The sequence below is a fragment of the Trachypithecus francoisi genome, unplaced genomic scaffold (genome assembly GCF_009764315.1).
Source record: "Trachypithecus francoisi isolate TF-2019V2 unplaced genomic scaffold, Tfra_2.0 Lachesis_group15, whole genome shotgun sequence".
NCBI classification, from domain to species: domain Eukaryota; kingdom Metazoa; phylum Chordata; class Mammalia; order Primates; family Cercopithecidae; genus Trachypithecus; species Trachypithecus francoisi.
In genome coordinates, this window is record NW_022681460.1 from 17,246,725 (window position 1) to 17,271,722 (window position 24,998).

The 24,998-nt window shown below is 39.8% G+C and overlaps 1 protein-coding gene across 2 annotated transcripts in view; it reads right to left on the bottom strand.

Moving 5' to 3' along the window:
- GOPC (golgi associated PDZ and coiled-coil motif containing) overlaps positions 1-20,402 on the bottom strand; it is a 42,285-nt gene extending 21,883 nt beyond the window's left edge. For both annotated transcript variants that reach the window (XM_033234403.1, XM_033234402.1), the window contains exon 1: positions 19,854-20,402. In XM_033234403.1, the coding sequence (XP_033090294.1) occupies positions 19,854-20,138 (285 nt within the window). In that variant the 5' untranslated portion in view covers positions 20,139-20,402. The remainder of the gene's footprint in view (positions 1-19,853) is intronic.
- Positions 20,403-24,998: the final 4,596 nt, after the last annotated feature.

The window sequence follows — 24,998 nt, forward strand, 5'->3', positions numbered from 1 at the left end:
CCTTCTCCCATCCCGTGGCTTCTTTTCACTTTATAAATGTGTATTTCAATGAACAGAGTGCTTAATTTTAATGCAGCTCATTATGTTAATAGTTTTCTCCCCAACAGTAAATGCTTTTTTGGCACGAGTTCTACCTTATCTGGTATCAAGTTTGCAACTCCTAGTTTCATTTTATTTGCATTTACTCAGTATAATTTTGTCTGATCTCTATTTTTAACCTTTCTTTTTTTTTTTTTTTTTTTTTTTCGAGGCGGAGTCTCGCTCTGTCGCCCGGACTGGAGTGCAGTGGCCGATCTCAGCTCACTGCAAGCTCCGCCTCCCGGGTTACGCCATTCTCCTGCCTCAGCCTCCCGAGTAGCTGGGACTACAGGCGCCCGCCGCCTCGCCCGGCTAGTTTTTTGTATTTTTAGTAGAGACGGGGTTTCACCGTGTTCGCCAGGATGGTCTCGATCTCCTGACCTCGTGATCCGCCCGTCTCAGCCTCCCAAAGTGCTGGGATTACAGGCTTGAGCCACCGCGCCCGGCTAACCTTTCATCCTATTTGCCATGTTATGTTTGTATGTAACATAACACACATGTAAAGTCTTCATTGCTCTCTTTGGTGGCTTTAAAAATGTACTTTTTTTTTTAATCTTCTGGAAGCTCTGTATCTTTGTTCTAATGATTACTGTGATATTATATCCTAATTTCCTCTTTTGACTGTATTTTAAGATATTATCTTTAAGGTATTATCCCTTCTACGAGCAGTCATGAAATTAGCTAATTAACATCTCACTTCCCTCACTCTTCTCAAACATTTAACAAAGTGTTACCCTTCAATTCCCAGCTAATAACTAAGAGTGATCATCAAGCTTATTTCACATTTTCAGAATACTCTTCTCCCATTTTGAGAATTGAAAACAAAATCTATATTGCAGTGCATATAGCATTCAATATTATTCCATCATCTTTAACTCCAATAGTCTTTGTTCTGCTATCAAATATATTCTATGCTCAGTACCAGACCTTTAACCAAAGCTACTCCAATGATTTCAGCTCATTCCCAGGAATAGATTTATCAGAAAGGTTTCTTTGGATTAGTGGGAAAACAACCACAACCTCAAAGTGTTTTTCCTATTCTCTCATTCCACAACAATCATCACAGAAACTTCTGTGACCAAATGTGGGGGATTTCACCCCACCAACAAACAAGCAATCAATTTTGCAGCAGACATCAGTTGGCTGTCCTCCAATTCAATTTTGACACTATCTACCTGGAGATACTGCCAGATCCCACAGATTGAGGGCTCTGTCCCACAAGACTGCTCCATTCTTTTCAGACACTAGTTGCAAGTCTATGCTTCCAGAAGTCCTGACTGAATGGCTTCAAGTTGGGGTTCCCACATTTCCCTTTTTCGGTTCAATTAGTTTGCTGCAGCAGCTCACAGAACTCATGGAAGCACATTTACCATTTCATTATGAAGGATATTACAAAGGATACTGATAAAGAGATGCACAGAACAAGGACTGGGGTAAGGGACACGGAGCCTCCATGCCTTCCCTGGGGGCACCACCCTCCATGAACTTCCATGTGTTCATCTATCCAGAAGCTCTCTTTACCCTGTCCTTTTAGGTTTTTATGGAGGCTTCATTACACAGGTGATGTGGTTTGGATATCTGCCCCCTCCAAATCTCATGTTGAAATGTGATTCCCAATGTTAGAGATGGGGCCTGGTGAGAAGTGACTGGATGGATCATGGGGTAAATTCCTCATGAATGGTTTAGCACCATATCCTTGGTGGTAACTGAATTCTCACTCAGTTCATGCAAGATCTGGTTGTTGGAAAGTCTGCAACCTTCCCCATCTCAGTCTTGCTTCTTTTCTTGCATGTGATCCATCTGCTCCACCTTCGCCTTCCACTATGACTGTAGGCTCACTGAGGACCTCACCAGAAGATGCTAGCTAGCATCATGCTGCCTGTACAGCCTGCAAAACTGAGCCAATTAAAATTTTTATAAATTATCCCCATTTTATATTTCTTTATAGTGACACAAAAACAAATTAACACAAAAGGCATAACTGGTTAAAACACTGGCTACTGGTGATCAACTTAACTCTAAGCCTTCTTCACTCCCTGGAGGTTGGGCACCAAAATCAAAGTAATTTTTTTATTCAGAGTTTCATATTAATCCACTTGCCTAAACTTTAATCCTCTACCTGTATTATTTTCTAAGAATACACAACAACTGCACAATTTTCATTTTAAATATAAGCAGAGTTTTTTTTTAACTGTCTTATGGATAAATACTCCTATTATTTTACCTTAAGCACCCCTCAAAAGCCTCATGTTTTGAAGGAGGAGCAAACTAAGCCAAGAAATTTGTGAACATCAAGTTGCACAGCAGGAAAATTGGATCCAGCTCACTCACTACTTTTAGCATGCCATAGAGCTCTTCTGATAAAGTTTTAGAAGGTCCAAGTTAACAACCTAAAACATCTTTATTTTACACATGAAGAAACTGAGACCTAAGAGATTATGTGAGATGCCCCAAATTACAAATTGCATGGTATTAAAACTCAGACCTCCTCCTGACATCCATTGTAATTCTGGCAATAATAAAAAAAAAATGGGGAAGATGTAGTCCATGAGCTCCAAATCAGAGCACATTCCCCAAATATCAGAACTAGACAAAGCTTTAACTGAACAGGAGATTCTGAACCCCATACACACACCCCATACTCCTACACATGCACAAAGATAGGCACTGGTACATGTGAGCATACACAGGCATGAATACACAGACATACCTGCAGGAATGCAAACAGCAACAGATCCAGGTACAGATATGCAAGCAAACAAAGCACACATTCCCCAAGTTGTTTAGGAATTATAAAGAAAATAATTGACTTCACATGGCAATTTAACTATAATGAACTACAGCACAAAAAGCTGCTGATAAAGATGTAAATATTATGTCACATCTACCTATAACTGCTTCTACACCTTTTGTTTTAAAGTATGTGTACAAAAAGTAATCACTTCACCTTTTAAATATCTGTATTCTCTTTATGTTTTAAAATGTAATTTAGGATGAAAGTACAGATTGGAATTTAAATCTCTAGCAATTATACCATTTAGTGCCAATATCCCAAATTTATCATAGACATCCATCTACTTTTCTCATATAGTCAAAAAAACAAAAATGCAAAAAATAAAAATCATATAGAGATGGCAGGATAACACTATAAAAAATACTAACGTATTAGTTACTGAGTACTATATTAAGTTTAATATAGTAAACTGAGCTTCCAATTAATAAGAGAATCTTTACAGATTATACAAATCCCCTTTTCTCATTAAAGAAAGCAAGCAATTCCATTTTATCTGGCAAAATTGTCTTTTTTCCTGAAACTAAACTTTTAAAAGAATACATCACAGAGACTTTTTTTTTTTCTTTTGAGATAGAATCTCATTTTGTCGCCCAGGCTGAAGTGCAGTGGTGTGATCTTGGCTCACTGCAAGCTCCGCCTCCCAGGTTCACACCATTCTCCTGCCTCAGCCTCTGGAGTTAGCTGGGACTACAGGCACCCGCCACCACGTCCAGCTAATTTTTTGTATTTTTAGTAGAGGCTGGGTTCACTGTGTTAGCCAGGATGGTCTCGATCTCCTGACCTCGTTATCTGCACGCCTCAGTCTCCCAACGTGCTAGGAACAGAGATTCTTACATAAAAGATCCTAAGCTACCTGACAGACAACAGAGGCAGAACCATTCTTCATAAGACTTTTCTCTTGTGACAAAAGTCAAGAAGAAAATGTAACTAATGAAAGCCATTTTGATTCATTCCTTTTCTTGTACACCTTCAAAATATCATTTAACTCATTCATTTTATTATAAAAAAATCTCCCTCTATTTTTTCTCTCCTCTATGTGCTTGAGGTGGTCAAAATCACAGAAATCTAATGAGTCTTATTCTAAAACACAAGACTATGACCAAACAGAAAATATACTCAAAGGTCAAATTGAAAATCTCTGCCATCCTTCAAGACAGGAAATAATACTCCTCCTTACTTAAAGTCAGCTCTTGAACCAGTCATCTGGTCTATGAAAGTTCTGTGAGAAAGCTGTATCTGTTTACTCTCTATTTTCTATCCAACCATAATGACCACTAATTTCATCTGCCATTAGTTCTCCCCCAAAAGATACCATTCTACGGTCTAGACAAGCATATATAATCCTCATAACATACTCTGAGAGATGCACTTTTTATCCAGATATGACAACTGAAGTATGGAGAGGTTAGGTAACTTCACCATGGTCATTAAAAAGCCAGTAAACCAGGTGTACATAACTACTAGAGAAGCTAAGGCAGGAGGATCACTTGAACCCAGAGTTTGAGACCAGTCTGGGCAACACAGCAAAACCCCCATTTCTTAAAATAACCAACCCTCCCCAAACAATATATATATATATATATATATATATATATAACTACAAATTGTAATGCGCTGTATGAAAGAAACTAAAAGAATTAGCAGAGTGGGAGTGTATGACTATTCTTCTGGGAAGAGTTTTGGTTATTACTAAAGCAGCAGGTCCCAAAGTCTATGGGACATTTTCAGGGGATCTGAAAGGTCAAAACTATTTTCATTACAATAAAACATTATTTGTCTTTTTCACTATGTTGACATACTGAAAGTACAAAAGTAATGATGAGTAAAATGTTGAGATTTTAGTACAAGTCAATGCAGTGGCACCAAACTCCATTGGTAGTCATTGTAGTCTTTACTGCTATGCACTTGCAGTTTTTGTTGCTGTTGATGTTTTGTTTTAGTTTTTTTTTCGAGACAAGGTCTCACTGTGTTGTTTACGCTGGGCTGCAATGGCATGATCACAGCTCACTGGGGCCTTAGAACTCTTGAGTAGAAATAATCCTCCCACCTCAGCCTCCTGGGTAGCTAGGACTATAAGAGTACATGGTCATTTTTAAATTTTTTTGTAAAGATAGGTCTCGCTATGTTGCTCAGGCTAGTCTTGAACTCCTAGTCTAAAGCGATGTTCCCACCTTGGTCTCTGTATTAGTCTGCACTGCTATAAAGAAATACCTGGGACTGGGTAATTTATAAATACTATTATTTTAAACAAAAGAGGTTTAAATGGCTCATGGTTCCACAAGCTGTACAGGAAGCATGGCTGGGGAGGCTTCAGCAAACTTTTCTTTTTGAGACATTGTCTTGCTCTGTCACCCAGGCCAGGCTGCAGTGCAGTGGCATGATCTTGGCTCACTGCAACCTCCACTTCCTGGATTCAAGCGATTCTCCTGCCTCAGCCTCCTAAGTAGCTGGATTACCAGTGCCCGCCACCACGCCCAGCTAATTTTTGTATTTTTAGGAGAGATGGGGTTTCACCATGTTGGCCAGACTGATTTTGAACTCCTGACCTCAAGTGATCTGCCTGCCTCAGCCTCCCAAAGTGCTGGATTACAGGCGTGAGTTATCCTCTATAATAAAGACAGGAATTTAAAGGTTTGAAAAGATATAAAACAATGCTATTCTTCTAAAACATTTTTTGGTTTTAGAAAATATAATTACATTTTAATTTAAAATCATTTATATTAACATGCAATGAGTTTATTCTAGTTATTTTTAAATGATGTAATAAAGTTTTCTCAGTTTAATTTCCAATACAGTAAATTCTACATTTATACTTTTTTAATATTTTGTGTATTTATATATTTATACATATAACCCACATTTTTTAAAAAAAGAGCTCTTTGGGATTCTTAAAATTTGTAAGAATGCAAAGGGGTCCAGGAACCAAAAAGTTTGAGAACCTTGACTTAGACCTTCTGAAAAAAGGCTCATGTGGCTACACCATATAGAGTAGGGGTAGGCAATCTTTGGCTTCCCTGGGCCACACTGGGCGAATTGTCTTGGGCCACACACAAAATACATTAACACTAATGATAGCTGTGAGCTAAAATTAAAAAGAAAAAAACAAATCATGCAAAAAAAAGCTCATAATGTTTTAAGAAAGTTACGAATTTGTGTTGGGCTGCATTCAAAGCTGTCCTGGGCCACATGCAGCCCACAGGCTGTGGGCTGGACAAGCTTGATATAGAGTAAGAGGAAAGAATGGTAAGATACATCACAGGGGCCGGGCGCGGCGGCTCACACCTGTCATCTCAGCACTTTGGGAGGCCGAGGTGGGCGGATCACAAAGTCAGAAGATCAAGACTATCATGGCTAACATGGCGAAACCTCGTCTCTACTAAAAATACAAAAAATTAGCCGGGCGAGGTGGCGGGCGCCTGTAGTCCCAGCTACTCGGGAGACTGAGGCAGAAGAATGGCGGGAACCCAGGAGGCGGAGCTTGCAGTGAGCCGAGATTGTACCACTGCACTCCAGCCTGGGAGACAGAGCGAGACTCCATCTGAAAAAAAAAAAACAGTCTATCATAGGAGGGATACCCGAAGGTCAGATCATGCAGAGCCTGTCTGCCAAAATTAAGAGTTTGAATCTTATTCAAAAAGCAATTGATGAATTTATGTTTTTTAATTAATTTATTTATTTTTATTTATTGTTTTGAGATGGAGTTTCGCTCTTGTTGCCCAGGCTGGAGTGCAATGGTGTGATCTCGGCTCACTGCAACCTCCACCTCCTGGGTTCAAGTGATTCTCCTGCCTCGGCCTCCCCAGGAGCTGGGATTACAGGCATGTACCACCATGCCTGGCAAATGTTTTAATTTTAGTAGAGACGGGGTTCCACCATGTTGGTCAGGCTGGTCTCGAACTCTTGACCTTAGGTGATAACGCCCGCCTTGGCCTCCCAAAGTGCTGGGATTACAGGTGTGAGCCACTGCTCCCAGCCCTAATTTTTTTTTTTAAAGGCAGTTATGTGTAATATGAGAGACAACATGAATGAACTGAGTTGGGGATGTGAAATGGAAACCAGTTGATAAATCTGACAAGTAATTTGCTGTAAACCTCAAATGAAGATCCAATCAATCAAAAATGTTTCCATTTTCATTTCAAAGCCCTCAGTTGTTCTATGATCAAACTAGAGATGGGGTGGGGAGGAGAATCAACCTACCCAATATTTTAGGAATATCACAAGTACTAAATCCATACTCAATATTCCTATTTAATGTTTAAAGTTATTTTCAATCAGTTCCAATTTTTTCCCAAAATAAGATACCATGAAATATTAACTAACAAATTATATGCTTGTGAATTACATGCCAGGGGAATAAATGAACCTGCAGATCAGTCTTTCAGCAATGGGGCAGGCACTGTACACATGAATATAGAGTCAACAAGACAGATACCATCCTAGCTCTCATGAAGCTTATATTACAGAATGATTGTGGGTGATCTTTGAAGATTTATAGCAGAACACCAGATGTGTTTCAAAAAATTCATTCATTCAAATAAACATTGAGTACTCACTGTATACCACAATCTGGGGACAAAAAGACGAATAAGACATGGATTCTAGAAGTTCCCTGTCTATTAGGAAAAACTAAGAATATATTTCCAGGCTGGGCATGGTGGCTCACACCTACAATCCCAGCACTTTGGGAGCCCAAGGCTGGTGGATTGCTTGAGCTTAGGAGATCGAGACCAACCTGGCCAACATAGGGAGACCCTGTCTCTACAAAAATTACGAAGAATTAGCTGGGCATGGTGGTACATGGCTGTACTCCCAGCTACTCAGGAGGCTGAGGTCAGAGGATCACTTGAGCCAGGGAGGTCAAGGCTGCAGTAAGCCATGATCGTGTCACTACACTCCAGCCTGGGCAACAGAGTGAGACCCTGTTTCAAAAAAAAAAAAAAGAGGCCGGGCGTGGTGGCTCAAGCCTGTAATCCCAGCACTTTGGGAGGCCGAGACGGGCGGATCACGAGGTCAGGAGATCGAGACCATCCTGGCTAATACGGTGAAACCCCGTCTCTACTAAAAATACAAAAAACTAGCCGGGCGAGGTGGCGGGCGCCTGTAGTCCCAGCTACTCGGGAGGCTGAGGCAGGAGAATGGCGTAAACCCGGGAGGCGGAGCTTGCAGTGAGCTGAGATCTGGCCACTGCACTCCAGTCTGGGCGACAGAGCGAGACTCCGCCTCAAAAAAAAAAAAAAAAAGATAAAAAGATTACATTTCCAATTGTGATGCAAAGTGTGGTAAGCACTATTTGAAAGACATGTGTGATGTACCAATTCAAAAAGAGGTAAGGGGAGGCAGTTAGAAAGAAGTTCCCTGAGCTTTGAATGGAGATCTGCTAATATAGGGAGTGGAAAGGGAAAGGTGAGATATGAAAACATCTGACAGGTGAGATAGGGAGTAACCAGATCAAAATGACTGGTATTTAACACATCAGTTCCAAATTTCCCTTTTTTTTTTTTTTTTTTTTTATTGAGACGGAGTCTTACTCCGTTGCCCAGGATGGAGTGCAGTGGCGCGATCCCAGCTCACTGCAACCTCCACCTCCCAGGTCCAAGCGATTCTCCTGCCTCAGCCTCTCGAGTAGCTGGGATTACAGGCATGCGCCACCACACCCAGCAAATTTTGTATATTTAGTAGAGATGGGGTTTCACCACATTAGCCAGGCTGATCTCAAACTCTCGACCTCAGGTGATCTGCCCACCTCAGTCTCCCAAAGTGCTGGGATTACAGGCATGAGTCACGGCACCCAGCCTCAAATTTCTAATTTTAAAAAGGGGCCAAATACCAATTCTGTAATCCATGTATAAACCAATCTGATATCTATACCAAAGGAATTACTCAGCAATGTGTTTTGGGAGCACAGAAGCAAAAAATACAAAAAGAAACAAAAAGCTCCTAGAAACCAAAATAGGTTCACAAAAAGATAATGCTACCTTCTAAATCAGCTTCACAAAGCATTTGATGGTTCAAATTATTTCCCCTAAAACATGGTTCTGACCTTCAAACAGCTTACATTCTAGAGGTAGAAAGATGTGGTAACTGCTAATTATAGTACAATGTAACAAATCTAACAGTACAAGTAAGTTCAAGGGCTTAGTGCAGCCTCTGCCTATAAAGAGCAGAGAGGAGTAGAGTAAGGAAAGCCCTCACTGAGATGGTGATGTAAGTGGAGTCTTGAAACATGAGTGGGTGTTTGATACTGTAGACAAAGGGTACAGAGAATACATTATACACTAAAGCCTATGTGAAAGTACAGGTGCCATAAAAGAGCAAGACCTATTTAGAGAACTGCAAATAGACCAGTTTTATTGAGGCAAAAGCAGTTTAGAAGGGGTGATAAGAGATAAGGAGAGACAGACAGGCACACTGATCACTGGGCCAAAGAAATTGAATTTTAGAGAGATACAGAAAGAAGAATGACAGAATCAGATTCATCTTTTTAAATACAAACTACTAATATGAATCACTCTAGAATGATCAGGCAACAAAAGGGTGGTTTGGAGGGAATAATAATTAGGAGACTATGTTAGGAATATGCAAAAAGCATAAGGACCTTAATTATGCAGAATATCCTAATCTTATCTCCTTATCTTTCCCAGACCTGCTCCTCCTTTTCCTGTATTCCTTACCTCAGTAAATAGTAATGTATTAACTTCCTAGGGCTGTTATAAAAAATTAGCAAAAGACTGGGCACGGTGGCTCACGCCTGTAACCCTAGCACTTTGGGAGGTCAAGGCGGGAGGATCACTTGAAGTCAGGAGTTCGAGACGAGCCTGGCCAACATGGTGAAACCCTGTCTCTACTAAAAATATAAAAATAAGCCAGGCATGGTGGCTGGTTGCCTGTAATCCCAGCTACTTGGGAGGCTGAGGCAGGAGGATTGCATGAACCCAGGAGGCAGAGGTTGCAGTGATCAAGATTGTGCCACTGCACTCCAGCCTGGGCAATAGAGTGAGACTCTGTCCAAAAAAAAAAAAAAAAAATTACCACAAACGTGGTTGCTTAAAACAACAAAAATTTCTTCTTTCACATTTCAGGATGCCACAAGTTTGAAAGAAGGTATTGACAGGGCTGGCTCTTTCTGGAGATCCTGTGCCTCTCTCCTAGCTTTTGGTGCTATTGGCAATCACTGGCATCCTTTGGCTTGTAGATACATCACTCCAATCTCTGCTTCTATCATCACATAGCCTTCTTCTCTGTTTCTGTGTGTGGCCTTTTCTGTCCCCTATCAGCACACTTCCATTGGATTTAGGGCTCCCTCTAATCCACTACAATTTTATCTCCATCTTTACATAATTACACCTGCAAAGACCCTCTTTCTAAATAAGGTCACGTTCTAAGGTTTTGGGTGGATATGAATTGTGGAGGGATACGATTCAACCCACTACAGATCCTGATCAATACACTTCCCAAACAGAAATCTGGCGTTATCCTTAACCCTTTCTCTTATCTTCTGCATCTACATAATTATCAAATCCTGTCAATTCTCCTTCCTTAGTCTTCAATTTATCTCCTTTTCATAAGCCCCATTACCACTTTTCACTTCAATAACACACTTCTCTATAACAAACTCCTTTGCTATAACATTGAATGAACCTAGCTATTACTCTCAATACTGTGCCTGTACCTAAACCAATATGCATTGCTAAAGAAAGTCACACAACAGTACAGCCCGGTTGCACCATACTTTATGATAACTAACCCCAAGCCGGTCCTCAACAATGCCTGGCAGTCCTGTTTCTCTGGCCAACTGGCTCTCCCACTCTTCCATAACTATTTCAAACCTCTTCTACTAGACTCATGCTCTTACTCTCACCTACTTTCAGCAACTCACCTGGGCTCCTATTTCACAGAAAAAAAAAAAAAAGCCATCAAACAAAAACTTCCACAACCTCCTACTGTCCACTCTCATTCTCTCTGCCTTCTAAGTAGCTGTTATTACAAAAGCTTACTAATTACCCCACTCTTTTTCTATATTTCGCTTTTCTCTCAAGTAGATGCTTCTCACAGACTTATGTTTTTTTATTTAAAAACAAAATGAAAACAAAACCTCCCTTGTACCCTACACTCTCACTTCTTGCTATCTATTCAGCCACACTCACTCTTTCTGTCTGCTTTTCTCTCCACCTCATCCATCCCCCATCAGACATAAATATGTGTTTGTGCAGAGACTGATTTCTCTAGCTCCAAAGCCTCAGGCCTCTTACTTAATCCCTCTAAAGTTGGAATAACCATACTAATAAATCTGTCTCACAGGACTGTCGTGAGAATTGGATGAATCAGTCTATGTAAAAGACTCAGAAGAGAGCTTGGCCCATAGTAATTGATCAATAAAGTTGGCAATATAGTTATTGCTAATAATCTAACACATTCATCTATCTATTCAGGCAACCAGCTGCACAAGATTGTCACTTGGATTTCTCCTGAACTCCCTCATCCCTCTATTGCAATGCATCTCTAGGTTTTTTTTTTATTTTCACCTCTCCAGTCACTCTTGTTCTGAATACTTTCCCCTACCTCCATTATCTTACTCCATACTATCATAATCTCACATAAACAGAAACCTTCTAAACAATTTTCTGCATTCACTCATGTCATTCTCCCCAACTTTCTCCATAGCATAGCCAGAGCGAACTGTTCTAACTTCATATCCAAGGCTACAAACTGGTTTAAAAGCCTTCCCATGATTATGATAAAGCCCCAAATATGTTTGCATGGCCTATAAAGCCATGTAGAAACAGTCCCTCCCTGTCTGTTCAAAGTTATCTTGCATCTTGCTTCTTTTGCCCTCTTCTCTTGTAACACATACCAACTGTCTCTCGAATCTTCAAATGCACTGTGCTCTTGCCCATCACAGGTGCTTTTCACTTCCCATTCCCTCTACTGCAATGTTGAATGGCATTCCTATTTCTTAGCTTAATTCATTCCTATTCACACATAATCATTTTATGTCTTAGCTCAGTAACTTCCTCAGGGAAGCCTTCGCTGACATCCCAAAATAGGGTCTCATTACTCTTTATGTACCTCTCACAGTATTCATCAAAGTTGCAATTTCTCATTTACATGATTATTCTCCCAACAAATTCCTCCAATATAATCCAAACTCCATAAAAGCCATGACTGCAATCCTTTTTTGCTCTCCATTGTATCCCAAGTGCCCAATACAGCATCTGGCACATAATTCATGTTCATAAGTGCATACTGGATCAATACTAAACTTCAGCTTCAATGTTGCAAAACAGCCTGTTTAAAAACAGGACAGATTTAAAGCAGCAAAGGGACCAGCATATCACGAGTTCATTATCAATGTGGCTCTAGATCAAAATTAAAAGTTTCTCTACTGATGGCTATAAACAGTAAATCACTTCAAAGAGATACTAATGAAGCAACTGCTGAGGGGAAAGGAGGATGTGACAGAAGGTGTATTGTGCTGTTACTCTAAAAAAAGGAGTAAAAGGCAGAACACTATTTCAAGGCAGAGGTAAGTTTTTTAAAGCATTGGTTCACAACGTTTGTATTCCAACACACCTACTACTGCTACTATTACTATTCCTACTGTAAACCTAAAAGGAAAAGGCTGAGGCACAAAACATACTTTAGTTTACCTGAGCCAAAATGAGGAAAGCTACCCAACACATATTTCCCAGATGCCTGGGGAGTGCTCTGGCACCTGAGTTACAAGCAGATTTTAAAGGGAAAAAGGAACACGGCAGACACAAAGTCGCTTGATAAGAATTCTCACTGGTTTACAATCACTGATTAGTGACTAGCTATTCATTTTTGCACTATAAGGTATGACTTACGGTGTCCAGCGTATGGTATTTTATGGCTACTTGGCGTCAGTTACTCTAAATCCTACATAGAAGGTGGCTTCAAGAGATAACTACTTAGGTCAAAAGAGAGTGCCATAACTGCAATTTCATTCCAATGCCTCTCTGGGCCTGACAATGGAAAGGAACTCAGGAGTTTTTTTGTTTGTTTTTGTTTTTTGTTTTCTTTCAGTAGGTTTCTGGGGAACAGGTGGTGTTTGGTTACATGAATAAGTTATTTAGTGGTGATTTCTGAGATCCTGGTGCATCCATCACCTGAACAGTGTACACTGTATCCAATGTGTAGTCTTTTATGCCTCATCCCCTTCCCACCCTTTACTCCAGATCCCCAAAGTCCATTGTATCATTCATATGTCTTTGCATCCTCCTAGCTTAGCTCCCATGAGTGAGAACATATATTTGGTTTTCCATTCCTGAGTAACTTCACTTAGAATAATGGTCTCCAATCAATTCCACCCACGTTGCTGCAAGTGCCACTATTTCATTCCTTTTTATGGCTGAGTAATATTCCATGGTGTCTGTATATATATATTTTTTAATCCACTCATTGATTGATGGGCATTTGGGCTGGTTCCCTACTTTTCCAATTGTGAGTTGTGCTGGTATAAACGTGTGTGCAATTATCTTTTTCGTATAATGACTTCTTTTCCTCTAGGTAAATACCCAGGAGTGGGATTGCTGGATCAAATGGTAGATGTACTTTTAGTTATTTGAGGAATCTCCACACTGTTTTCCACAGTGGCTGTACTAGTTTACATTCCCACCAACAGTGTAAAAATGTTCCCTTTTCATCATATCCGTGCCAATATCTATTATTATTATTATTTTATTATGGCCATTCTTGCAGGAGTAAGGTGGTATTGCATTGTGGTTTTGATTTGCATTCCCCCGAGCATTAGTGATGTTGAGCATTTTTTCATGTTTGCTGGCCATTTGTATATCTTCTTTAGAGAATTATCTATTCATGTCCCTAGCCCTCTTTTTGATGGGATTGTTTGTTCTTCCTTGAGTTCCTTGTAGATTCTGGGTATTAGTCCTTTGTCGGATATACAGATTGTGAAGATTTTCTCCTACTCTGTGGGTTGTCTGTTTACTCTGATTATGTCTTTTGCTGTGCACAAAGTTTTTGGTTTAATTAAGTCCCATCTATTTATCTTTGTTTTTGTTGTGTTTGCTTTTGGGTTCTTAGTCATGAAGTCTTTGCCTAAGCCAATATCTAAAAGGGTTTTTCCAATGTTATCTTCTAGAATTTTTATGGTTTCAGGCCTTAGATTTAAGTTTTTGATCCATCTTGAGTTTATTTTTGTATATGGTGAGAGGAGGATCCAGTTTCATTTTTCAACATGTGGCTTGCCAATTGTTCCAGCACCATTTGTTGAAAAGGGTTCCTTTCCTCACTTTATGTTTTTGTTTGCTTTGTCAAAGATGAGTTGGCTGTAAGTATTTGGCTTTATGTCTGGGTTCTCTATTCTGTTTCATTTGTCTATGTGTCTGTTTTTATACCAATATCATGCTGTTTTGGTGACTTTGGCCGTATAGTATAGTTTGAAGTCAGGTAATGTTAGGCCTCCAGATTTGTTCTTTTTGCTTAGTCTTGCTTTGGCTATGTGGGCTCTTTTCGGTTCCACATGAATTTTAGGATTGTTTTTTCTAGTTCTGTGAAGAATGATAGTGGTATTTTGATGGGAATTGCATTGAATTTGTAGATTGCTTTTGGCAGTATGGTCATTTTCACAATATTGATTCTACCTATTCATGAACATGGGATGTGTTTCCATTTGTTTGTGTCACCTATGATTTCTTTCAGCAGTGTTCTATAGTTTTCTTTGTATAGGTCTTTCACCTCCTTGGTTAAATATATTCCAAAGTATTTTAATTTTTTAGCAAGTCTTATAAAAGTGGTTGAGTTCTTGATTTTATTCTCAGTTTGGTCACTGTTGGTATATAGCAGGGCTACTGACTTGTGTACATTAATTTTGTAAGGTGAAACTTTGCTGAATTCATTTACCAGTTCTAGGAGCTTTATGGATGAGTCTTTAGGGTTTTCTAGGTATACTATCATGTCATCAGCAAACAGCAACAGTCTGACTTCCTCTTTATCCACTTGGATATCCTTTATTTCTTTCTCTTGTCTGATTGCTCTGGCTATGACTTCTAGTACTACACTGAATAGAAGTGGTGAAAGTGGGCACATTCTTCAGATAAAAAGTTTCTTTTCTTTTTTTTTCTTCCACAGTGCTACTACTATTCCAATCAATGCCTGTGATTCCAGCATAGCCATTATCAAGTGGCTCACCACAGCAAAAATTCACAAGCAGGTGGAAACTATGAGAGATGTGAGCAATTTGAAATGCCCCACCTCAAAATATACTGATATTCTCTGCTATTCCATTCTTCTCTGATATGACTCTTCCCAAATATTGCTATGGCAAAAAGCAGTCACATGAGTATCATTTATAATTTTAAGATGTAACCTATGTTCTCAAAAAACTAAAAACAGAACATATACACTAGGTATATATGCCCCCTAAAAAGGAAATCAGTATGTTGAACAATATGTGCACTCCCATGTTTATTGTAACACTATTCACAATAGCCAAGATACAGAAGCAACCTATATTTCCACAACTGATGAACAGATTTAACAAAAACAAAAGTGGGACCGGGCATGGTGGCTGACACCTGTAATCCCAGCACTTTGGGAGGCCGAGGTGGGTGGATCATGAGGTCAGGAGATGGAGACCATCCTGACTAACACGGTGAAACCCTGTCTCTACTAAAAATACAAAACATTAGCCAGGCGTGGTGGTGAGCACCTGTAGTCCCAGCTACCTGGGAGGCTAAGGCAGGAGAATGGCGTGAACCCGGGAGGCGAAACTTACAGTGAGCCGAGATAGTGCCACTGCACTCCAGCCTGGGCGACAGAACGAGACTCTGTCTCAAAAAATAAATAAATAATTAATTAAAAAATAAAAATAAAAATAAACTGGTATATGTACACAAAGGACTACTACTCAGCCATAAAAAAGAACGAAATCCTGCATTCAAGACCACATGGATGAGCATGGAGGACATTAAGTAAAATAAGCAAGACACAGAAAGATACATAATGCATGTTCTCACTCAAATGTAGAAGCTAAAAAAATTGATCTATTATGCATGGTGGCCCACATCTGTAATACCAGACTTTGAGAGGTTGAGGCAGGAGGATCTCTTGAGCCCAGGAGTTCAAGACCAGCCTAAGCAACATAGTAAACCCCATCTCTACAAAAGAAAAAATACAAAAATTAGCTGTGTATAGTAGCTCATGCCTGTACTCCTAGCTACTTGGGAAGCTGAAGCAGCAGGATCAACAGAGCTGGGAGTTGGAGGCCACAGTGAGCTATGATCGCACCACTGCACTCCAGACTGGGTAACAGAGTGAGGCCATGTTTCAAGAAAAGAAAAAAAAAAGTGGATCTCATAGAAGTAAAGAATAGAACAGTGGTTACTCTAAGTTGGGAAGGGTGAGGCAGGTAGGAATATGTTGGTTAACACAGTGTTCACCAACCTTTTTGGCATCAGGGACTGGTTTTGTGGAAGACAATTTTTCCACAGGATAGCATGGGGAGGGTTTCAACAATAGACATTATACTCTCATAAGAAGCAGGCAACCTAGATACCTCGCATGTGCAGTTCACAACAGGGTTTGTGCTCCCATAAGAATCTATATGAGAATCTAGTGCCACCACTGATTTGACAGGAGCCAGAGCTCAGGCTGTAATGCTCTCTCGCCCACTGCTCACCTCCTGCTGTGCAGCCAGTTCCTAAGAAGCCAGGGACCAGTACTGGTCCACATCCCAGGGTTGGGGACTCCAAGGTTAACAAAATTAAAGCTAAATAGGAAGAAAAAGTTCTAGTATTCTATAACACTGTAAGATGATTACAGTTAATAATAGCTTAATGTATATTTTCAAACAGCTAGAAGAGCAAGTTTTAAATTGTTTCTAACATGGATAATGTTTGAGGTGATGGATATGCTAATTACCCTAATTTGACCATTATTCATTATGTGTATCCAAATACCACACTGTGCCCCCTAAACAGGTACGATTATTATGTCAAATAAAAACAAAAAAGAATCTATAGCCCTAATAGCCTATTCAAGTAAAAAAGTAACCTATGATTTTTTTTGCAGCAAAATTTAGTATTTTAACAATAAACATAGTGTTTAATGTTAACTACATTACAAATTACCCAAATTGGAGGTGTTTCTTCATTATATAAAAATATTTTATTATAGCAGTATGATTTAAGGTATTAACCTCTGAAACCACTGAATGTCACCACATTTGTCATATCAAACCATAAGTGGTCTCAAATATGTCTTAATGTCCATATAATTGAAACAATAGAACTAATTCAATCCTTTTACTAAAAAGTAAAAAAGAGCAAGAAAATACGGAAATAGTTTCAAGATTTCAAACAATATATGGAGCAACCACTGAAATTCTGTAGATGGTACAGCAGCAAGTCTACTTTGAAAGGCACTGCTGACAGTGAACCTCTTTACACAGCAATACACAATTGATTCCAAGAAAACGGCAGAAGCTGCTAAATGTGTACAGAGTAACACCAAAGACAAATAAGTCGACTGTAACTCAAAACACACAAACACACAAACAAACAAAAATCAGTAGGATTTTCCCCTCCCCATTTTCCTAAGATCTTTAAATCAAGTGTTTCAAGCATGTTATAAAACATGCTAACATTGTGATATGCTAGCATTTCTTATTTTGAGAAATAATGCAACCTCCTAAATCACAACCTGAGTCAGAATGTGCGATTTTAATTTCTGAAAAAAGAACATGCATAATTTATTACAATTCTGAATACTCACCTACAATATTTAAAGACAAAAAAAATGGAGCACAACCTCCTACTCAGAAAATTATCCTTCCTCCCAATTTCTATTTTTATATCTGACATAAAAAAAAAATCCCTGTTTAAAGTTTCCTTAGGTCATTTTAAAAATAAATAAAATATTGTTTCATTTTTAAAAAGTTGTTAATGCCCAGCTGATACTGCAGTTGTAAATGATATGAAATTTCTCATGTGGTGTTTTAGTCCACTTTCTGTTGCTTATAACAGAATACCAGAAACTAGGTAATTTATAAAGAAAAGGAATTTATTTCCTACAGTTACGGAGACAAAGAAGTCCAAGGTCAAGGGGCCAGATCTCGAGAAGTCGGGAGCCTTCTTGCTGGCAGGGGATCTGTGCAGAGTATGGAGGCAGCATAGGGTGTCACATGGCAAGGGGGCTGAGCATGCTAACATGCTTACTCAGGTCTGTCTTCCTCTTCTTATAAGCCACCAGTTTTACACTCCTATGATAACTCATTCATCCATTAATCCAATAACAAATCAATCTATGAGTGGATTAATCCATTCATAAGAACTGAGTACTCACGATCCACTCTCCTCTTAAAGGCCCCACATTGGAGATTCCGTACTGTCACATTGGGGATTAAGTTTTCCATACACGAAATTTGGGGGACACATTCAAATTATACCATGTGGCAAAAGCTGCTCTTGATCTTTGTTGTTTAAAGCTAGAGAACTAATGACCAGGCACAGCGGCTCATGTCTGTAATCAAAGCACTTTGGGAGGCCGAGGCAGGAGGGTGATCACTTGAGGCCAGGAATTCAAGACCAACCTGGGCAACAAAGCACTCCATCTCTTTTTTTTTAAAATACAGTAAGATAAAATAAAATGAAATAAAGTTAAAGTACTATTTCTATAAAACATTAAATGTAATTTCACTATCAGAAAAATAGCTTTCTTGTGGAAATTACTACTAATAAAGAAATCAAGAGATATTTTCATTTACCTACAGTAAGAAGTGATTACCTTCATATTAGCACTTTCTAATCTTTTCAAAAAGGATAGAAGAAATTAACAGTTCTTGCAGTGGAGAAGAGCCACAATTCTTGGATATGTACATCTATGTTAATCAAGGATTAATTATGCCACACACTTAATGGCTAATAGGAGAGAAAGAATGCTGACCACTAAGCAAGGATAGGATGTTTATCTGACATTCATATTGATATAGATACAATGGGCACTCTCAGTGACAACGAGTAATGATTTCTTAGGAAAGCTAATGTTCGAAGAGTTTTGCACATCACTGATTATCCCACTTTTATCTATTATACTTTTCGAAAAGAAAGACCCATTCTCTTAAATTGCCTAGTTAGAAAGTACTCTTTATGCAATAATGTTAATCTATCTTGATTTATAAATATTGTAATAATGCCCTTTTTAAATTTTCTGCACAACGTGATAGTTTTTTGTTTTTTTTTGAATCACAGCCACTCCACCCTCACCCACACCTAGCATCAGAGATTAAAGCAAATGATGCTTTATACTCTCTCAAAAATAAATCTAGACTTTGGAAAATTACACAGTAATGTACAAGCATATAAAAACTCAATGTCAGAAGTAATTTCAGTAATTGCAGGGAGCTCTCTGGAGGTATCTGCCTGTAATTTAAGGACCAACTATGGATGTAAACCGAGACAATGATACTATCGTTATGCACCACGAAATTTTCCTAAGAGCTTTGATCAGATTCCCCTAAATAGTTTATGCATGTCTCTGTATGCAATAATAGGCGCTGACCTGAAATAGTTAAAATGAAAATAGTCAGGGCTGTATCTGTCTGAACATATACAAATTCGATTTAAAAATGTGAAAGTAGATCTGCAAAACTCAATTGTCAAAAGGTGGCCTACGGTATTTTCATGACAGAGAATCTTTGTTAGGTTTGTTAATGTAACATGTAAAAGGGGGGCTAGTGTATGTAATTAGTTTCCTCCTCGAGAGAGATACTAGGAAGGTGGACGACAGTACCCCGAGGAGACTCACGCGTCGGTCTAGGGCCCTTTTTGTCCCCCACCCTCACCTCACTCCTTTGCTTCGCACACACAGACATGCACTCTCCCATCACATTTGGGAGCCCCGGTGGGCAGTTTTCTAGGGTCGTTTCACTGGAGCGTTAAATGGGATCTGACGCCACCGGGCAGCCTGGGGTTGGATGCCATAGCCCCCAGCGCCCACGGCTCACCTCCAGCTTGTGGTTGATTTGAGACACAGACTGGGCTTTGTGGCAAAGCTGTGCAAAGCAGGAGCTCAGGCTGGTCATCTTCTGTCGCCCCTCATAAGTAATGTCCGCCTGGTCTGGATCGATCTCACCCAGGAGCAGATCCACATCCACAAAAGCCTTGTCGAACTCCTTCTCCAGCACCTCCAGCCACCGGAACATGGACACCCCGCCGGGGGCCCCGGCGGAGCAGGAGGCGCCCCCTGGGCCCCCTCCGGCTGCTGCTGGGCATGGACCGCCCGCCGACATGGCGCCGTCAAGGGCCTCACCCGACTGCTGAAGACCCTCGCCGTCCCACCCGCACGAAGGGAACTGCTGGGACTGAGGGGACCCCCGCGCGCGCGCGCACCTTCCGTCACCTCCCTTCACCTCGCGCCGTTAACGCCAGCAACGCAGCCACAGAACCGCAGGAGTAACGAGGCTGAGGCTGAGGATGAGGCGGCAGCGGCGGCGACACACGGAAGATTCGGTCTGTCCCACCTCCCAGCTTGCCCACCCTGCGCATGCGTAGCGAAGAGCTGGGCGGACGCAGCCAGGAGGGACAAAATGGGCGGGGCCAGGATGCGACCTTGGCCTATGAAAGGCCTCAGCTTGGGGCCTGCCTGTCAGCGGCCATATTAACAACTGGCAAACTACGGCTTGAATCCCTGAGAAACGGAGGCGCGTGGTTTCTGCATCCTGGTTGGAAAGGCCCGAGGATGAGAAAGGTGTCCACGTCGCAGAAAGGAAGGATTTCCGCCGGTTTGACTTAACAGTTGGTGGGAGCCATTCCAAAGTCCTCCCAGAAAGTTGCTGCGGTGGCGTCTAGGGTCAGGGAGGGGAGAGCAAGGAAGGGCGGTGTGAGCATGCGCAATAGCCACGTTTTACCTTTTGGATTCCAGTTCCTGGTGAGGATGGTGTGGGTGTACACACTGGCTGTTCTTGGGAAACCAACCCCAAATTCCAGGTGTGGACTGCCTAACGCTGCGCATTGAAGCGGCTGACCAGATTTTGCGGAATTAATAGAAAACTTTTTGTATGGTGATTAAGAGTCAGGTAGACCTGGTGAACGTTCAGTTGTTACCCTCTCTCACATACTACCTGTGTCACCTTACATGTCTTAGTTAACCTTGAAACCAAGTTTCCAAATTTTACTTAACTCAGTTGTAAGATAAACTCTTAGCGTCACTTCTTGGCACATGGTATTCCTCTTAATACGCCATAGGTCACACATTTCAAAAGCAACTACAGTAATGCTTCGCTTAAGATGGGGATATGTTCTTAGGAATGTGTCCTTAGGTTAATCATCCCTTAAGGAACATCCTAGAGTGTATTTAAACACAAACCTAGATAGTATAGCCTACTACACACCTAGGCTGTATGATGTAGCCTGTTGCTCTTAGGCTGTAAACCTGTACAGTATGTTGCCATTCTGAATACGGTAGGCAATTATAATACAGTGGTAACTATTTGTGTATTTAAACTCATCTAAACATAGAAAAGGTACAGTAAAAACATGGCATATACTCTTATAGGGTCACCATAGTTTATGTGATCCATTCATGGCTGAAGCCTTGTTATTTGGCACATTTGAAAACGTACAGTGTTCCCACACGTGACATTTCAGAAAATCAAAATTGTGAATTCATATATTTACAAATATATTGAATGCAGATCTCTGTTGCGACACTGAAGACACAAAAATGAATGAGACATGACCTTTACTCAAGCTAAGACAGGCTAGTGAGGCTACTAACTCTCAACTATAACTTTAACTTGAATTTTTCAGTGCCTTTAAAAGTATTCAGCAACTCCTCCCTTTACATTCTGCCTACTCCCACTGCAAAGGTAGACAATCCTAGAAAGGGAAAGAGAAACCTATGTGATTAGAGTAGGCTGGTGGAAACTCCTGCATTACCTAGAAACATGTTTAGATGAATGCAGTCTGCTGTAATCTGTTCTTGGGACAGACCCTTCCAGTTAATCACCACCCAAAGCCTGCACTGTGTGCCCTTTGCCAATGCAAGGCCACTGAGGAGCAAGAAATCACAATTTTAGTTTTGCAGTCTTTGTACTATAGGGCAGACTGGTTAGCATGAAGCTATAAAGTCCTTTGGCTTGAGCAAACTTAGCTAATCAAAATGGATCATGAGATCCTGACCTTAGACTTAAGTAGGGACCTTCACACAGGTTTTAGTACACAATAAATAATGTAAAACTAAAATTTGCATCTTTCCCCATTCCGTTCCAAAATTAGATTTATTTTCATCTACAATATTAGCAAAAACATCATTGCTACAACTATCAAGCTCCCAGCCACTTTATCTACACATAATACAGTTAGCAATGCATTTTCAGGAACTCGAAATAAATAATTTAAAATTAGCAGGGCAGGGGGAGAATACATTGAACCACAATTATAATAGCTTTCAATTATTGAGTCCTTACTATGTGTTAGGCATTATGCTATTTTCTTTACTTCTCTGATCCTTACAAAATCCTGTGAGGTACGTATGACCACGTCTTTTATTGTTGTTGTTGTTGAGAAAGGATCTTGCTCCATTGCCCATGCTACAGTGCAGTGGCACGATCACAGCTCACTGCAGCCTCACTTTGTTGACTAGACTGGTCTGGAACTCCTGGACTCAAGTAATCCTCCTACCTAGGCCTCCAAAAGTGTTGGGATTACAGGTGAGAGCCACCACACCCAGTAATCACTTTTTAACAGATGAAGTCACAGACAGTTTAAGTGTCTTGGTAAGGTCACAAAGCTAGAAAGTGACTGAGGTAGTATATCCATGTAGGTGTCTTTTTCTCCTAAGTTGTTGCTGTTAACCATGGAATACAGAAGAATGAAGGAATCTATTTCTTCTTGCATAAGTTAGCAGTATAATAAACTAACAAGTCAGTTCCAAAAGTTCTTTTTAATTTCTTCCTAGTTAGAAACCGTATACAAATCTATTAACATATAAGAAATATTACCAAAAAATTGTAGTAACTCATTTTCTGTTACTTGTAACTCTAATTTATATGAACCACACTTGAGTATAAATTTCATTTCTTTAAAAAAATCAACTTCCACCTACATTGTGTGGGTGCAGCTGAGTGACATTTTAAGTGTTTATATGTTTCCAGTGCTCTAATGGTTTGTGGGTACCCCCATTTTCAAGATTGCAGAACCCAGCTTCATATCTATTACAACTTTTACAACTTCAACAAGTCATAGACTCATCTATGTCTCAGACAAGTTTCATGTCATGGTGTCCCTTCTCATTACCATAGTATGGAGACATACTCTTTTGCCCACCTTTACTGAGGCTATGCAAATCTGCAAGTCACAGCAGAACATGAATGTGAAAAGGAGGGCTTATCATCAGGGCTTAATGTTCAAGTGCTGCCATCTGTTGTCGGTGTACTCTATCTACACTTGCTGCCTTATCCTTACCTACTCTGGAATTTGAGATTGTATGTAATGTCAATACTTGAGCGATTTGTTTTTCCACAGATATTAAAGTCTTGATACTTCTATTTGCAGTTGGATAGGCAGAAGCTTCCAATCACTGTTTTATGAATCATGCTTATGTGATTTTTAAAAAACATAACTTAAATGTGACACTCTTGTTTTAGGAACTTATCCCTACAGAGTTTTGTCACAAGGCGTTACTAAGAATAAATTGGGTGGAGACTGAGGAAGTTGGGGAAAGAGAGATGATGCTAAGGATTTGATAGGTACTGGTAATTAACTGTGGGGTCAGTGTATAGTTTAAATATTTATGGAGCATCATTGATTGCAAGGGCACTGTAATAAAAGGGTGTATAAGACCCACCTTGGACTAGAGAGGGAGATTATCACTTATTGAACTCTGCTGTGTTCCAGGCCCTGTACTAAACTTCACATGTTTCATTTAGTTTCCAGTAACCCTACCAAGAGAAAGGGTTAAGTATGCGCTGTTGGTGGCTATAACAAGTTGTATGTATGGTGAATGAAGAAAGTAAAAATCCACTAGCATTTTACTTAATCAATGTAGGAAAGTCTTGGAGTATTGTATTCATACATATTATTTATATTTATTAAATTTATTATTCATATTTACTAACAGTTTTGAAATTTTCAGATACATATGCTAAAGAAGTAAGTTTAGGAATCCAAAGGGATTTATTAGCCTTTTTCCCCTGATTATTTCTCTTGTATAAACAAAGGGATCTGGGTGTGGTGGTGTGTACCTGTAGTCTTAGCTACTTGAGAGGCTGAGGTGGGAGGATTTCTTGAATCTAAGAGTTTGAGACCCTCCTGGGCAACATAATGAGATCATGTCTCAAAAACAAACAAAAAACAGGACAACTGTTTGCTCTCTTGTTTTTTAAACTTGAGAATTTTGGTGCAGTGATTTAGAATTAGCTCAGATACCTCCTCTTCCAGGAAGCCTTCCTTCTTTCTCCTCATAGGATGCTATGGGCTCCATCCTCAATTAGCTTCCTGAAAATATCTTTTACAGCGTTTATCATATTATATTGAAGTTTGTTAGACTGTGAGTTCCTTGGCAACAATAACTGTGTCTTACTTATCTTTGTATCCCAGGTCCTAACGCAGGACCTAGAATGTGGTAGGAATGCTGTAATTATTTGTGGGATAACTTCAATAATTAAGGCATTCGAGCATTCTACCTAGGAAACTCTAACAGTCACTTCACTTTTCAAGACATACTTGTGATACATGCTAGAGAGCATAGCGAAGTATTAATCTATTTTTATATTGCCTCAGAGATTAGGATATCTATAAATTACGTATTAGTCTTTCTTTTTCGAAACCTAAAGTTTTATTTTACAATGATCTGGCTTATTTGACTAATAAATACATTATAATTTAGGCTTCAAGGATTCTTTTGCTTATTCCATTGTCAAAATTTACTAGATATTACATTTTGTATAGTATATTCAACCTAAAACCAAAACATAACAAGTTTTTTAAAAACCCTTGTTATTATATTTTTATTTCCTTACACTATCAAAGCTGGACTATAACTGCTTTTCCCCTTTTCCCCGATGTACATTCTTCATCTACCACTTCCCACAGCTCCAGGGTTGCTTCAGCCTTGTCTGAAACCACCATTTATCAACAGTAGTATCAGA